At 33.1% G+C, this 12,418-nt stretch overlaps 1 protein-coding gene across 2 annotated transcripts in view; it reads left to right on the top strand.

Annotated features, from left to right (window-relative positions):
• LOC101893603 (protein Star) overlaps nucleotides 1–12,055 on the top strand; it is a 106,196-nt gene extending 94,141 nt beyond the window's left edge. For both annotated transcript variants that reach the window (XM_059121170.1, XM_011296011.3), the window contains exons 3-5: nucleotides 6,090–6,628; nucleotides 6,703–6,873; nucleotides 8,609–12,055. In XM_059121170.1, coding sequence (XP_058977153.1) covers nucleotides 6,090–6,628; nucleotides 6,703–6,873; nucleotides 8,609–8,854 — 956 coding nt within the window. In that variant the 3' untranslated portion in view covers nucleotides 8,855–12,055. The remainder of the gene's footprint in view (nucleotides 1–6,089; nucleotides 6,629–6,702; nucleotides 6,874–8,608) is intronic.
• Nucleotides 12,056–12,418: the final 363 nt, after the last annotated feature.

The raw sequence follows: 12,418 nt of genomic DNA, 5'->3' as shown, positions 1-12,418 counted from the left end.
GTTTTCTCCAATGAGAAAAACATTCGCTGTCCAGCAGTTTGTAAACAAACAAAATGATCGTGTTTATTTGCCAAAGAGGTCAGCTGAAAATGTGCAACTTCGGTTGGCCACCAGAACTCATGCGCCGGGCATGGTGATGGTGTGGGCCGCCATAACAGCCGATGGTCGCCCTTCACTCGTATTAATCAAGCGTGGCATAAGAATAAATTCCGAATATTATCGTGAAAATATTCTGGAAGGTGTATTAAAGCCTTGGACACGCAAACTTTTTGTCCGCGGATCTTGGGCATTCCAACAGGACTAAGAACCATCGCACTCAGCACCCAAGAATGGTTACAAAATGAGGTTCCTTGCTTCATTTCCAGCGCACAATGGCCACCAAAATATCCGGATACCAATCCGTTGGACTATTGTGTCGGGAATATTTTGGAAAGCAAGGTTGGCACTAAAAAATACAAAAGTGTCGATCACAACAAGCAAGCGCTTCGCCGGAATGGGCCAAAATGCCGCAGAGCAACATTCGGGCAGCGTGTGGCGGTTTCATTGTCCGTTTGAAGGCCATAATTCGTATCAAAGGTGACCAATTCGAACAAATCTACACTTATTCTAAAATTTGATGCTATTTCCGACATTTTTTTGATTTCATTCAATAAAAATCAAAAAAAAAAAAAAAACATTAAAAAAAAATTAAAAAAATTAAAAATTATCGCGTTTGACTTAGTTGCACTTTTTTATCTCACTCTGGATGTTAAATTTCAATATGCCACCTTTATCCATTCACACAACCATATTTTTTGAATCTAGAAACATTTTGTTTCAATTGGTACACTTAAGTACGCATTTCCAAAACCACCTCCAATTTTGATTTCCATATAAAATTTCAAGAATTGCGCTCCATCAGTTAGAAAAAAAACATCATGGTACCAAATACTTTTCCAGCACTTAAGGTTCGAATTTCCTAATAACCATTTGGGGCATCTATGCCAGAATCCACAAATGAACTTCCAATTCCACATTTTTGAATTTTTGTGCCGTTGGTCCAATTCTTATGGTACCATATTTAGTACGTTTTGAAATTTTTCTACCCAGTCTTATATTGTAAAACCACCCCACCCCATGGTTAACCCCTACTCACAGCTTCAACCGTTTCACCAAGGCGTCGATGAACCCGTTTGTCAATCTCTTAAATGCAGAGGGTATGGCGTCGTCATTATTATTGGCCTACTGGTAATGCACTGGGTCTGTTTGTTATAAGTGGCATATATGGGAGCCATTTTTTTCATAATAAAATTTTGTCGTGTCTTTTAATTTTCTTGACATCTGGATAAAATTCTCAACCTCAGAAAACATTTCAAAAAATCTGAGGGTTTTTAACAAATTAGGTTGGGTCGAAAAACTTACTCCAATGTCGGATTTTATGACTATCTATTATCAGTGCTTAGGAAAAACCCGAAATAAATATGTCAGCAGGGTTGAATGAAAATTTAAAATGAACTAAAAAGAATATAAAATAATTATTTCCATAATGAAACTGACCTACAAAAAAATATTTGGTGAAAATTGCCTCTCCGCTTCAATAGGGAAAAAGTTTTAGAAACGATTTTATTATTTTTTTTTTGCAATTTGGCATTATTTTCTTCTGTGAAGCCAATTTAATATAAAACACCTAAATTTTCTTGTTTTCTTTATTTTCACTTGAATTTCTTTTAATTGTTATGGGCTTTTCTTTTTTTGTACATTGTAGTTTGGGATTTGCAAAATGTGTTTTTTTGACCAGCCACAGAGACAACTACAAGGTTGTAAACTCATTTTTGTTTTGTTTAAATATCAAAAGTTGAAATAATAAAAAAGTGAGCTCTTTTTTATTTATTTTTCTTTTTTTTGTGTGTGTTTTCACCTTTAAAACGTTTGCTGCTCTATGATGACCCAAAAAAAAGTAACAACAAAACACCAAACTTAACGAAAAAAAAAAAACAAAATCCCCTTAACAACACCTAACTCAATATGGTTGGGCCAAGGTTGTTTCTTTTCCATTCTTACAAATAGTTTTTTCAACAAACTATTATACCCTGCCATCCATCTATGTGTGTTCTAAGGATAAACCATATCGAAGTGGGGCTACCACTAGTTTTCCTCGTAACATTTGTTAAATTACCTAACATTTGCCGTAAATGTACCACCCACTCACCACCGTTAGCCAAGGGGCTGAAATGGGATTATTTATAGCCTCTTATCAGGTGATGATTTGATTTGATAAATTCGGAAAGTTTTTCCTTGCCATTTACATAGAAATGGAACACATGCTTCGTTTTATGTTTCTCGTATCAATTTATTTCCTTTATCAATGTTTTTTTTTTTTTTCTTTGAAAAATTTGATTTATTTTCTTCCTCATATATATGTAGATACAACCATTATTTTTTGGCTATTTTTAACTGTAACCGTCATCATAGTCATCCCCACCGCCACCGCCGGCCATGGGTTAATTGGTTGGGAATTTATGGTCTTGCACTTGTGGCTTTATACAAATAGTTTCATTATGGGGCCGCCGGCAAACTATTTTTATGAGCAGAGCTGGAGCAGCTTTTTACTGTTGTTGTTGTTTTATCTACCATTTGGGTGTCGGTGGCTTCCATCATATCGGACTTATTACTTGGTGATTATGTTATGTCAAAACACACCTTAAATTTTGAAGGTTTTTTGGCACTTGTTTGCTGTGGTTTTTTTCACTTTTTTTGGTTTTCTTCTCCCCCCAGCTATAAAGTATAACAGCAGATAATAATGATGATAATAATAATTAGCTCAAAATATGTTTGTTGTATTTTTTTAAATTGTTATGGCTTTGTTTTTGTGAATTATTTTCGAAGAATATTTAATAACATAACGAGAAAATAGCCAGGCCAGGCTCACAATGATGGTCAGGAGGGAGGTTTTAATTACTTCCACACTTTTAAAATTCTTTAAATTTAATTATTTTTATTCGTGCTGAGTTTGAGATTTTCTTAAGAACTTTTAATTTTTTATTGTGTGAATTCAGAGTTCTAATATTGGGCATCCATTAAACTTGCCATTAATTGTGGCAAACATAATGAAAATACTGAGTATCCGGAGGTACCATTATGTGGGGGCTATACGAAAATGTGGACCTATACATACTATGTTACGCTACCGGTGCTAGAACTCATTACGAACTACAAATGAAAATTTTTGGACAAATGCGTGGAAAAAATGTGGCAAAAACAGCTGTAAGTTCGGCCGTGAACTTTGATTACCCTCCACCATTTGGAAAAAACTTGGCAATTTTCAAAAAAAAAAAAAAAAAAAAAAAAATTAAATAATAAAATAAAATAAAATCCGTTAAAAATTCTGTTGAAAACTTAAAAATACCAAATGTGCGTTATATTAGGTTCTAAACGACGCCGTGGGCCTGCATAGGTACCATTTGTCAAAAACAATTACAATATTCAAATGCGAAACTTGAAAAAAAATCGGTGAATAATGTAGCTAAAATCATCAATATAGGGAGGTACTATTATATGGGGGCTATACCAAAATGTGGACCTGCACCGACAATTTTCTGTCATAGGCTGCAGTATCCATTTTGAACATCAAATTTGAAACAATTCCGATGAATAATGTCGCTAAAATCATTAAAGTAACAAATATCGGCCGGTACCGTTACATGGGGGCTATACGAAGACCTGGAGCTGCACAGACAATTTTCTGTCATAGGCGGCAGTATCCATTTTGAACTTTAAATACCAAATTTGAAACAATTCCAGTGAATAATGTCGCTAAAATCATCAAAACACCGAATGTCGGGAGGTACAGTTATGTGGAGGCTATACATGGCCCATTTTCAATACTGAAAGTTCTACAAACATAATATACATTTGAGTAAAATTTTGTCAATCTACTTTATTTCGTTCGGAAGCTAGAGTGACAACGACATAGAATTTTATGCTGATCAAAAATATATACAGGGTGAGATAAAAAAACTGTAACAATGTCAAACGCCATATTTTTTCCATTTTTTTATTAATTTTATTGAATGAAAGCAAAAATGTCGGAAATAGGATCAAATTTTAGAATGAGTTTAGATTTATGGCCTTTAAACGGCCAAAGAAACCGTCACACGCTGCCCGAATGTTGCTCTGCGGTATTTTGGCCCATTCCCGGCGAAGCGGTTGCTTGAGGTGATCGGCACTTTGGTATTTTTTAGTACTAACCTTGCTTTCCAAAATACTCCAGACACAATAGTCCAACGGATTGGTATCCGGAGATTTTGGTGGCCAATGCGCGCTGGAAATGAAGCGAGGAACCTCATTTTGTAACCATTCTTGGGTGGCGTGTGCTAAGAGCGACGGTGCTGAGTCCTATTGGAATGTCCAAGGTCCGCGGCCAAAATGTTTGCGTGCCCAAGGCTTTAATACACCCTCCAGAATATTTTTGCGATAATATTTTGCATTAATTCTTATGCAACGGCGGATTAAAAGGAGCGGCCGGCGCTTGAGTTCTGGTAGCCAACCGAAGGTACACATTTTCAGCTGACCTTTTTTCCAAGTACACCATCATTTTGTTTGTTTACTCTAGAGCCGACCATGGTGATGTTTTCTCATCGGAGAAAACAAAATTTGGCAGTTCACCACTTTGACCAAGCGAAGCTACTTTTTAGCTCTTTTGAGTCTATTTTCTTTCTATTGCGGTGCAAGTTCTTGAACTTTTTGGAATTTCAATGGCTTTACCCCAAGCTCTTTTTTCAATATTTGCCGAATGGAATATTGCGATATGTTCACGAACCACTAGCCATTTTTCGGCCACTGCGACGTGGATTTCGATCAAGTCTCTTTTTTTACTTTTCGAACCATTTCTGCTGATTTTGCTGTTTTCTTCCGTCAACTTCCTTGGCGTCGGGCTATGCTACCAGTATCACGGTAACGGGCACTAGAGATTTATTCACATTTAAATGGCGGAGTGCTCTAACGATAGCCACTTGTTGTTTTCCAGCCAAATATAAAGAAATGACAGTATCACGCTTGAGTTCCATCACGAATAACTTTTTTCCTGGAAAATTCTCACCAAAATGCTTTTGTGCGCTTGTAAAGAATATAATGAGCTGTCACTGGAATAATTTAAACAGCTGTCGGACGAGTGGCTTAGAAATGACAGCAGTCTGAATTTGGCTGAAGTTTTTTCATCTCACCCTGTATGTAGCTTACGACCCATTTAACTAACCAATATTTATTTGTTCTTTATTATGAATTTGTTAGATGAGTGCCAATAAAAAATAGATTCTTTAATAAATTTATCAATTTCTTAAATTCTTGCTACCATGGAACCTTTGAGATACTTTCGCCTAGCTGAGTTGGCTTTATATATACAAAGCAAAATTTCTTCTAAATCTGTCTAACTTTTTTCTAAAAAAATTGCCCATTGAATAGTTTTCTTTTTGATTACACCTCCTCAAAAAATGTATGAAACAAACATGTCCCCCTTTTAAAGAGAAAAGGTTTTTTTCATTACAACGCCAATCTCTCCACTGCAAAGTTCATTTTGGCTCCGACCGATCTTCTAGTAGTGCTTAGTATGTTTATAATTAAGTAAATGCAAAACAAGCAGCCAAAACACATGAACAACAAACTCTCTTTAGGCGGATTTCATCTTTGGCCACGTTATTGTAAATAAAATGACCAGCGAAGCATGACCATAACAACAGCAAGACCAAACGCGAAACAAAAGATCTACTTCTTCCTCCAACCTCCCTCTTCTCTCTCACATTTTCATAGACTTCTTTAAAGTTAGTAACCATGTGGACTATTATTACCACCATAGTCGGTTAACCTTCCTCCTCCCCCTCACTAAACAACAACAATTTCAAATCAAGTTGATTTACCTACCAACATCATGTGATGATCATGAGATGGATGGTCGGCCATCATCACTGCGATGATAATGGAATCAAACTCAAATATTGTAATTTCTTTGAAATTTTGTTGTAGTCTATTATTTTGTTTGTTGCCGAATTAATTAAAATTTCGTTTCATTTCATTGCATTTCATTTATTATTGTCTATCTTCTTCTCTCCTTGCAGAAATTCGCCATCAACAATTTCGCCTGAATATGTCGCGTGATTATGAATTCTATGGCGTGGCTCAAGACGATCCTCAACTTATAGCATTCCTGCGTGAAATCCATATGCGCAAATATTCAATGCACTTTCTGAAATCACGAACGACGGATGGCAGCGGCGGTGGGGGTGTTGGTGTTGAAACGGCAGCCACCTCCTCCTCAACACTGGGTCCCGGCAATGGCGGCACCCCAGGCGGCAATCTAATCGGCGTTCAACCGCATTTCAATTTCAGTGCCCATCCCAATGAATTAACACCCAAAATGGCCTATTATGTGGCCAATTTGCTGCAAGGTAAAACCAACGGTGCCGTCATACAATCGCTGACCGGTTCTTTGGGTCATCTAATGACAGCCCCATGGCTGGCGGACACCTTAAATTGGGCCGGTATTATTGTGGAACCGGAGCCCAGGCGATTTTTTACTTTGCGCAAGCAAAATGGTTTGCGGCCCCGTGTACAAGTGGTACATGCCTGCGTTTCACCAAATCCTTATCCCAAAGAGGTAGGCGAAATAACATACAATCGGAATGGATTTTAACTAATTGTTTTGTTTTTTTTTTTTTTCGTTTTTTCCAGATTACCGTACACAACGAAGAGTCTGAAGTGCGAATTAATAGTCTGCTTGACGAGGAGACGACATGGTTCAATTCGCGTGTCAAATGTTTTCCGCTTTATACTATCATGCTAGCTTCAAATCGTGTTGAATACGATCTTCTTAGCTTGGGTGTGCATGGTCATGAGTTGGAGGTGAGTGTAACGTATTTTGTTGTTGTTGTAATCCAAAGAAATCTTCATTTTTTTTGGTGGCTACGAATTTGATGTGCCCTATAATGCGTGTGAATGAAGTTGGGAAATAAAATATTTCTAAAGTAAAGCATACTTTAAGGCGTCCTACTTTAAAATGAAAATAAAAATTAGCACATTTGTTTTTTAAGAAAAAAAAAAAATACGGCCAAAACGTGTCCTATCGAAATAATGGCTTTAGAAGCTAGGTATATTGGGATCAAATCAGTTTCAGGACCTTTGAAGTCGATATAGAAGGGGGTACACCTGTCTGTCTGATAGATGGTCCACGAAAGCAGCATCCGATTTGGTAAACTTTTAAATTCCTTCACCGATTTCCAAAGAAAATAGTTTGCCGCATAAAAAGAGAATGGATCATCCGATTTTATTCAAACTTTGCAAATCACAATAATTGTAACAGTGTGACGTCAGGATCGAAAATATACAATTTTGGCCAACTCCATCAAGTACCTCCCCCACAAGGAGTCAAAATTTTGAATATCCATGCAGCTCATAAAACGCGAAATTGACATCCGATTCCATTCAGATTTGAATCATATCAACATTTCTATCTATACAATATATGTTATAAAGATGACAGAGATCGGACCATTCCTTCTGGTACCTTCTTCACAAAGTGTCAAAGTTTTAAATAGCCAAAACGATTATAAAATCCGAAATAAGCATCCGATTCTCTTCACATTTCACACATCCCATTATTTGTACTAACACAAGATCTGCTGTGAAGATGGAATTTGTCGGTCCCTTATACTACATTATACTTCCGTGGACTATATCTGATACCTGACGCATATTTTAACATTTTCTTAAAATTATCACATATCTCATATAAAGTGAAGGAGGGTCAACAATTTAAATAATTACAACAAAAGTCAAAATATATTTAAATAATCGAACATTAGCTCAGGGTATACATCTGTCGGCAAACCTACTGATACTCTTTAAGTTATTTTATTAGCATTTGATAAAGTGTGAAAAATGAATTCTCGTACCTCCCCCATAAAAGTTAAACATTTTCCAAGGACAAAATTATCAATAAGAGGAGGAAGTGGTCACGGGGAATTTTAAAAACTCTTTTTTTAGATTAAAAAAGGATGGATTTGAATGATCCAAATTGTGTGCGAGAATTTTTCCCTAAGAAAAAATATATAGGGCCCTTCAAGATTAAAAACAGACAATGACGTGAAACAGATGTTCGGGCCAAACATTAATTGCATTTAGACATTTTTGGTAGTATCAGTTGATATATGTTCTCATCACCTCCAAGGAAAATTGCTAATGTCACCAAAACTTTACATTCCTACTGCTGCACAAGCCTGGTGACATTTCTATACTACCCGAACACATTGAAAATCAAAATATGACTAAAAAACTATATTTCAAATATATGTGTTGTGTTAATTGGCCCTGGTGTTTGATTGCATGCTGGCGGTGCTATTTTACAATTGCCTTACAATTAAGCAATAGTGGTAGTATCTACTTAAACTACTACTCCACCTTTAAGTCAAACACAAACAAAAACACCTTCTACACCTTTTCAGAGCACACAAAAAATGAAAGTGTTTTTTAATTAGTTGTAGTTGTTTTTTTTTTCTTATTTTGTATAAAACTAAATCATTAACACAAATCATGACTAATTTCAACGATGTTTTTTTTCGTTTGTCTCTTTTCTTTACAGATCTTACAAACATTACCTTTTGACAAAATAAGAATTGAAATAATTTCAATACATTTATTGGAGAATCAAGAGGATGTTAGCAGTTATGTTCAAACATTAACCAAGTTCCTACAGCGGAAAGGCTATAAATTGCAAAAGAAATTCGGACGCAATTATTTCTATCAACGCCTACCCTCAGCGGCACAAATGAGTGCCACCTCACCAACACGAACCCGAAAAAAAGATATACTACTGAAGACGCCTTAAAAGCCTTTATACAATTAATGTGTTTTTTTTCTCTGTTTGTTTATTAAAAATGAAACAAAAACATATAACAAAATGAAAAATCATAGATGATATATAATTATTATATATCATTATTAATTATTATTATTATAGGTACACAACAAAACACACACACACATACAAATATAATTATTATTATTAATAATATTCAAGCAACACAACAAAAAATGTTTATTTTTTAAGTTCAAATGCCTAAAGAAGAAAAGAAAATGTCGTAGATGAAGAAAAAAAGAAAAGAAAATAAAATAGTTGGGAAAAACCAAAATCCATTTAAACGCAAAACGAAAGGAAAAGAGAAAAGAAATCATGTTGAAATGTGTTAAATTATTATAAATATATAGATGCAAGAAATTTATGTTTTATGGAAAGTAATTATTGAAAACCATTCATGATTCCATATTGATTACGTTCACACAGCATTAAAGAGAGATAGGGCGAAGAAATGGTTATAAGGTCTTTTGGGGGAAAAAAATAATGGTTAGGATATTTGTAATCTAATATAAAATGGTTTTTATAAATAATGTTTATAAAAACCATTGTATATATGCAAAAATTTCTTATAATTGTTGGACCTTCAAATTTTCTTATAATCCTTTTTCTCGCCATTGACAACAAGAAAAAAAGCTAAATGTTTAATGTTCTATACGAATGGATATTAGTAAATAATAAATATATTAAACAAAAAACACACACAAAACAGCCTTTATTGTATAAATTGATTGTAATATTTACTTTAATCCATAAATATATGTATACATTAATAATTATTATTAATTAATTAACTATTTTATTTTTTATAAACATAAAATAGTTGACTTTAGTTTAGCATATTTAATTCTTTAAATAATTATTTAATTATATATAAAACAAAAACGGAAAACAAAATAACAACAAGATGAAACAACGATGCTTTATAGTTATTATTATCTATATAACTTTATACATATACACATAAATATATCTATATAGTTTATATATAATTGAAACGTAATATGTATTTTTTTTTTTTTTTTTCATTTATAAATTTAAATTATTGAATTTAATTTTTTTCATTACCTTTTTTTTTGTTTTGTAAAAGCCAACCTCTCACATAACACCCCTTCTCATCCCACATTGTCCCTCCTTTCTTTCTCTATATATATGGAAATATAGAATGTTAGTTATAACGAAACCAGAAATATTGTAATCACTATATACATCTTTCTTCACTTCCGTAAAAATCGTTTTTTCGTCTCTCCTCCTCTGTTTCTCTGTTTCAATGTGAAAGTCCTGTAAAATCATTTGTCGCCACAAAAAATATCTATATCTCTTAAATGTTTCAAGTCCTTTGTTTGTAGCTATGATAGTTTACAGAATGTCACAAAAAATGAGTGGATAAAGTCCAGAATGGTTTCAAACCTGAATCCTGTGAATTTTTAATTATTCAACCACCCTTTTTTTGGTAAAATTTGCTAAGGAGGTATTCTAAAAGTTGTTCAAGAAATTGAATTCCTAAAATTTACGATCATAGATTTTTAAATAAAATTTTAGACGAAAGCCTTTCCTAACTGTTCTAAAGGTCGGAGTATATAAACAGCTAGAAGTCTTCGCATGGCATATTTTGTGACATATCATAAAGGGATGCCGCCAGAGTCGCACCCTTTTTAATTTGACATTAATATGCCCAGCCATGATGCCAAGTTGCTTACGTACCCTCACCCTAAGTATTGATCTATAAAAATTTGAAATAAAATCTCCTAGAAAACAAAAAAGCCCAATTAAAAATTTAATAAAACCGATATCTTTCATTTTATTTTTTTGATTAAAAAAAGAATACAGGCCAGACACTGCGGTAGTTCCGTCCATGTATATTATATAAATGTGCTAATTTTTGATATCTTCATTATGTCCTCATTTGAAAATCGAACGTCGTATTTTTACAACACATTTTTTAAAACTGGTTTAATCGAATAATATAATTGGAATCAGATTAGGAGGTTGTAAAACGTTGTTGAAGAATTTTAAAAATTTGAATTCTTAAAATTTTCGAACACGGATTTTAAAAATAGATTATTCTATTTAAATTTTTCAATTTTTTTGAACTGACCTGAGGATTGAAATTAGGGATTAAAATTTGAAATGAACTCTTCTATAAAAGAAAAAGACCAAAAAGCAAATATTTTTAATTTTTTTTTATATAAAAATAAGAATACAGGCCAAAGCGATGTAACTGGATACCGCGGTGTTCCGTCCATTTATATTGAACGTCGTTATGCCCTCATTTGAAAATCGAAAGACTTCTTTTAATAAAACATTTTTTTAAATTGGTTTAATCGAATGAATTGCGATCTGATTTGGAAATGAGCTTATACATATTTCTATATTTTTTGATGGAAATTTCCTGCACCTAGAGGTTTCTGCTTATATAAATAACTTAACTATGAGGCATAGTCTATGTGGTTAAGGGTGCGAAAAATGTAGAAATATGTATCAGTTCATTTCCTAATCAAATCGCAATTATATCATTCGATGAACGAATGAAAATCTTTATCGAATATTGGACATTTTATTCGATTTTGAGAAAGAATGTCTCTCGAGATTTACAATGCGTATGCAGACAATCCCCGCAGATTTTCTAACTACCTCCCCTTTATGAGGCTCTGTAATTTTTTCTTACAATGAATTAAAAATTCTACCAATAGGGTTCCAAAATTCGTCCATGCCTTGAAAATATTTGCATTATATACCGATATTCATAAAATTTCGCTACCTCATTTCAGAAAATTCCGGATCACCTCTTTAATTTTCCAACATTTTATGATTAACTCATATTTGTGGCATTCTGTAAACCCAATAAAATATTAACAAAATATACACTTAAAAATATTTAAAATCCAAAAAACGAAAATTAAAAAAACACAAAAAAATATTTTTAATGTTATATACAAACGAAAAAGTAACCAAACTCTAGCACTGATATCTTTACTAATTAACAAAATTAAATAAAGAACAAACATAACAAATATCCTCTATATCCTATATTCCAAAACAACAAAAAATTTTAAATGTAATTGCTAAAAAAAAACTTTCAAAATTGTTTCTTCCTGTTCTTGGAAAAAAAGTTCTTCTAAAAGAAAAATATTCTTGTAATTTAAATGATTGTCATACTTCCCTTATTTTTGTTTGTTATTAAATATTTCAATACAACAACAAGTGTCTACCCCCCAATTTCAAATTAAATATTTTGTAAATGTTTCTCTTGTTTTCGTGTTTAAGACGAAAGTAGTTCCAATTCACATAGTTGTAATTAACAATGTTTATTTTTTTCTTTACTTTTTTTTGTATTCTCATGTCTTGATTTAAATAAATTTATTACACATTTTTTAGGGGTTCCAAATTTAAAATTATTATACAAAAACGAGAACACACAAACAAAATCTATTCCTAAATATTATTTTTTTTTGTAGAAAATAACCAGGAATATATCTTTTTTAAAAAGAACCATTGTAGCTGTACTTTTCAAATGACTTCCTACCTTTAAAAACA

This window comes from Musca domestica, unplaced genomic scaffold (genome assembly GCF_030504385.1).
Source record: "Musca domestica strain aabys unplaced genomic scaffold, Musca_domestica.polishedcontigs.V.1.1 19, whole genome shotgun sequence".
Taxonomy (NCBI): Eukaryota; Metazoa; Arthropoda; class Insecta; order Diptera; family Muscidae; genus Musca; species Musca domestica.
The sequence above is the reverse complement of the archived record's forward strand: the minus strand, read 5'-3'. Positions and strand labels throughout refer to the sequence as shown.